At 36.9% G+C, this 5730-nt stretch overlaps 1 protein-coding gene across 1 annotated transcript; it reads left to right on the plus strand.

Annotated features, from left to right (window-relative positions):
- On the plus strand, positions 1790 to 2699 carry LOC109226273. The gene is made up of 2 exons (XM_019391060.1): positions 1790 to 1837; positions 2120 to 2699. The coding sequence occupies exons 1-2, from the start codon at positions 1799 to 1801 to the stop codon at positions 2555 to 2557; spliced, it is 477 nt and encodes a 158-aa protein (XP_019246605.1). The 5' UTR covers positions 1790 to 1798; the 3' UTR covers positions 2558 to 2699.

Here is a 5730-nt window from a genome sequence, read left to right on the forward strand (position 1 = left end):
TACACTGTCCAAAACAGTTCTCCGCCAATAGTGATACACAATAGTATGGGTCTATGTGTATATCTTGAGCTGAAAAAAAGCTCAGAATTTACAATGTATCCTTTTTGTATAACATCGAGTGAAAAGGATATGGACATGATCTGCTACAATTCCAATTTTGCTGTGATTTCCTCAGAATGTGCACAAAGCTCAGTTGTAGAGGAGAGATACAATGGCGATACAATTAAGATGATCGAGTTTGGGGATGGAGAAGACTGGAATGATACAGAATCTGATGAAAATACAATAATAACTGACCCTCAACACACAGATGTAGAAGAAGGTCAAATTTATAAAGACAAGGCAACGATAATCAAAGTCATGAAGCACTTGGCATTAACGGAAAAATTTCAGTTTAAGGTGCATAGATCAAGTGAAAGCAGGTATCAAAATTTTTATTGTATAATTATGTATCTCAATGTATATCGTAGTTGATGTTAGAAGCATAATTATGCAGAAAATAAGTTGTTGCTTGTAAGTATGTGGCTGTACACTTTTAAATTGTGGTTGTCACCGTCTAGTACTGTATAGTCGTTGTATTTTTTCATCTAGTATTGTTGATTGCAGTGTGTATCACTATGTATCATTGTATTTCATGTCGCTCTGTTTATTGATGGAAAAGTTTATATCCTTGTCGTAGGTACTGCCTAGTATGCATCAACAACTATGATTGGTATTTTAAGTCTTCGAGCCTGAAAAAAGCAAATGTTTCCAAGGCAGAAATTTCAGCAAAGTGCACTCATGCCCCCTGAAAGACAGATCTTACGCACAACGTCAAGCTACTGCAAAACTCATCGGCAGTCTTCTGATAGACAAGTATAAAGACCCAAAAACAATATACACTCCTAATGACATAATTGGAGACATGAACAAGCAGTATGGTCTTCAGATGACATATATGCAAGCATGGAGATCGAAAGAATATGCAGTTCAAGTACTGAGAGGGAACCCAAGCGAATCATATGAAAAGCTGTCAAGCTACTTTTATATGCTGGTTCTTACAAATCCTATGTCGGTGGTAAATTTGAAAAAAACAGAGGAAGACTTGTTCATGTGTGCTTTCGTTGCACTATATCCTTCTATAAAAGGATGGCAGTATTGCAAACTGGTTGTTGTTGTAGATGGAACTTTTCTTAAATCGACATATAGAGGAACATTATTGATAGCATCAACACAAGATCCAGCAGGTAATATCCTACCACTCGCATATGCTATAGTAGATTCAGAGAATAATGCTTCCTGGGAGTGGTTTTTTGCGAGATTCAAGGATGCATTTGGGGAAAGGGAGGGAATGTGCATAGTCTCGGACAGGCATGAAGGCATTGAAAATGCAGCGGCAACATTGTATCCACAAGTACCTCATTGTGTCTGCATATGGCATCTATGGAATAATGTAAAAAAAAATTACAAAAAAAACCATTTGCTGCTCAAAGACATATTCTTTGCTATGGCCAAAGCATACACAGTTGAGAAGTTTGATTACCACATGGCAGAGGTAGAGAAAATTGATAAGAGGGTCAAAGATTACTTAATGAATGTTGGGTATGAAAGATGGTCGAGAGCACATTCCACTGTCAACAGAACATTGACAATGACTTCAAACATTGCGGAGTCGATCAATGCAGCGCTCAAGGCTGCTAGGGAACTCCCAGTACTGCCTTTGCTAGACTACATAAGGCAATTGATCGGACGATGGAATGTTACAAACCTAAAGAATGCAGTAGAGTCATTCACTGATCTTGGGAAAAAATATGATACAATGCTGATGGACAATCTTGAATTGTCACATCAGATGAAGGTATGACTGGAATCTGTAGATACTTGTGCATAGAATATGTAATCATGCCGAATTTACGGATCTGTTATATCTTGAACCCTTTGTGTGATTCTGTTAAACTAGTGTCCACCTGCACAAAAGCAAAGGCTTTCAATTTAATGTAGCATTTATGCCTACCCCACTCCTGAAATATTGCTTGGTTTGACATGATATTAAGCTATTTTAATCTTGTAGGCTCTCTAGTATATGTATTTTGAGGGCATCTGCTTTGTCACCACTAATGATAGTTGATAAATTTTGTAGGTGACCCCTTCGACGAGTTACTTATATTCAGTACTTGACAAGGGTAAGCAGAGAATGGTGTTCCTAAAAGATCGAACTTGCAGCTGTAGAAGGTTTCAGTTGGATGAGCTGCCATGTGCACATGCTTGGGCAGTATTAAAATACAAACACATTGATCACATTGAGTATTGCTCGGTGTACTACACCACGAAGTACCTATTGAAGACCTATGAAATTCCAATTTATCCGGTTCCTGATGGAAGCACATGGGAAATTCCTGCAGAAGTTCTAAATGAAAAAGTCTTGCCACCAGATGTGACTAAAACAATAGGAAGGCCAAGAAAGGGGAGGTGCAAGCCAATATCTGAAAGGGAACGAAAAAGGTCGATTAAATGTGGACAGTGTGGAGAAGAAGGTCACAACAGAAAAACTTGTAGAAATAATCCAAAGAGAGGATGAAATATGTCAAATTTAGAATTACTTGTTATTTTACTTTACTGAATATCATAGAGATTTAGAAGAATGCAATATATCAAGAACTATATCATTGTAGAATGTCATTTGAATTTTAGATATAAATAAATATTTGACCTATCATTTAAAATCGTGTTGCAAGTTTATATTATACATCTGTTTGATTTAAAAAGAAGTTGTATCAGCTATGTATCACATTTGTATCATATATGTATCGCTTGTGCAACACATTTGTATCATCTATGCATCACTTGTGTATCAACTATGTATCTCTATTTATAGGCTCTTACTCATGCCTGCATTTGTGTAGTAACAAAGCTAACTAATGGAAAACAGTCGTAGCAGCTAGAAAACTATGCAAAATAGTTTTAGAAATTTGCAAATATAAGTGGCTTCATCAATACATATTTGAAAACTGTGTATCATTTGTGTATCATATCTGTATCATATGTGTATCATATCTGTATCATGTATGTATCATGCGTGTATCTGCAAGAGACACTGTATCACAAACTACCGTATATTTATCATATCTATAATTCACAACACAAAATCAAGGGAGAAAACACCAAAATAAACTAAACTGCAACAATCCAATATCGCACTGAAACTCATTAAACCTTTATAACAGAACAAACATCTCATTTGCCATACGATTCTTAAAAGTATTCATAAAATTCAAACACAAACAAATCCGATCCGTCTTCCAATAATGACAACATAACAGAACAGAATACAAAAAACAAAATTATAGAGTTCATCCTACAACAATGACAAAAGTAACTACTTCTTCTGCTTCCCCGCCTTATTCTGTCGACCAATAATCTCATCATCACTTTGCGCGTTCAGTTCCATCTTCTTTCTAGCATAATCCCACAAGAGAGCACCAAATCTGCGCCGGTGTGCATAGGCATTGAATTTTTTAGGAGGCGTCTTGCCCTCAATGAAATACTCGGCAAATGATGTCGCAAATACACCGCAATCACTGCAAAAATACAAAGAACGGCAACTATCAAACTGCAGAATCTAAAAGCAAAACAGATTGTGTTGAAAGAAATTCATACGCTTCGACTTGTTGAGGCAATCCTTCAACCAATTTTACATCAAAGGGGGTAATCAAGTCTTTTGATTTGTAGACACCAGTGCGCCAATTGATATCTTTTTTGTTTAAATAGAAATGCGTGTGCACGAAAAAATGAGGCAGCAACACAGAATACTTGGACATGGCCTTATGAACTTTGGCTTGATGAGCAGCTCCACCGCGCATAGAGTCATACACATAAATGCACCTATCCTTGAAGGACATCACAGCCATTATCCAATGCCATTGTTCTGCAATATTAATTGGCATTAAGACATGCTCGACAGTGTACCATGGAACATTGGCATCCAAGACAAACCCCTGAATATACTCTGCAATGACATATTTCGGATTGCACACATCACTGTCTCCATCTGTATCAATAAACGCCTACCACAACTCATTAATTTTCTCGTCGAAGTACCAATCTGTGGTGGTGAATGTTACAGGTAGGTCTTTGTCATACTTCCCCTTCTTCCTCAGATAATAGAACAAAACATCAATGTGCTGAAACAAAACATAACAAATAACTAATCACTAAACGCACTCGAAAGCTTTAAGCAGCTACAGTTTTTCAAACCAAAATCACAGAAAACAAAGGAAAATGAATGCTCACTGCTAACTTAACAGGACTGAGTGTTCATGTGTACACTGGCCTAAAATTTAAAAAAAAATACTGCAAAAGTAAATTCCTACATACCGAGTCATCCAAGGGTTGACCATTATATGCCAAAGTGTAAAGCCAGTTTTTGTCTTCAACATGAAATATACCAAGATCATAAGCAGGATTGAGTTCACTAACATGCTTCGGGTAAATTTCATTCCTGGTAACATATATACACAAAAGAGTACAGTGATTTGATATAAAATAATTCTATAAGTGACAATATATTAAAATATAAAACTGAAAAAAAATCAGAAGTTGGAAACATACTTCTTTCTGGACTTCCCTTCTTTGACCCACGCAGCAAAAGCATTCAACAAAGAGCTGTTAACACCAGTTCCGATTTTGCTTTGAAAAGGATGCTTAATAGCATAAATTTGCCTTTTTTTGCTTTCGCTGCAACAACACTAGTACTGGAACCTGAATCAAACACAGTAATGAACGGAGACTGCACGGCCTTTGCAGGACATCTCTTTCTTTTTTCCATTTGCGGCGATACTTCAGGAAGTAATTCAGTATTGTACAGAATTCAGGAACACTTGCAGTCTCACAAACAGCACCAGTCCAAGATTCAGGAACCTTTTGTTTCTCAGATTCTTCCTCCGTCTCCCCTGGCGCCGCATCAACACTTGCAGTCGCACAAACATCACCAGTCTAGGATTCGGCAACCTTTTGTTTCTCAGATTCTTCCTCCGTCTCCCCTACCACCGCATCTGCAATCTCACCAATACCGCCAGCATGTGCTACATCTGGTGTGAAAGTTACTTTAGTAACAAACATGTCAACTTTCACACCAGAAGGTCCTTCCATAGCATTGACACCTAACTGATCTGCTACATTAGTATCTCTTTGAGAATGTGGAACATCTTTGCATTCACTTCCACCAACCTATTTTTTTAAAAAGGAATCGAATTATCAAAAACAACAAAGAAAAGAAAAGGGAAAAGTACAGAATGCACAACTAAACACACCTGACAACCATCCATTTCAACATCTTCATTGCCACCAAACTCCATATTGCTCACAAAATCATTATTGTCTTGACGACCACTGGTGTCTTCCTCTGGATGTGCACCATAATTGACTTCGCTTGCACCTAGCTATTTTTTAAAAAAGGATATAGTAAGTTAACTAAAACATAAAAAGAAATGCACAACGGAAAAGAAACACATACCTTGGAATTTATCAACTCAAACACCTCCTTGAATTTATCAGAAACATATTCCATGAAGGAATTTAACTGCTTATGGAGCTACAAGATGAAACAAATAAAAAAGATAATAGACTTTGAATATACAATTTGAAAAATAATTTCAAAAAAATATATAAAAAAGACCAATACATACTTGCTTCACATCAGCTTTCAACTTCTGCAACTCACGGTCATAATCAACAGGTTGGACGCCTGGCACG

Source organism: Nicotiana attenuata, chromosome 5, assembly GCF_001879085.1.
Source record: "Nicotiana attenuata strain UT chromosome 5, NIATTr2, whole genome shotgun sequence".
NCBI lineage: Eukaryota > Viridiplantae > Streptophyta > Magnoliopsida > Solanales > Solanaceae > Nicotiana > Nicotiana attenuata.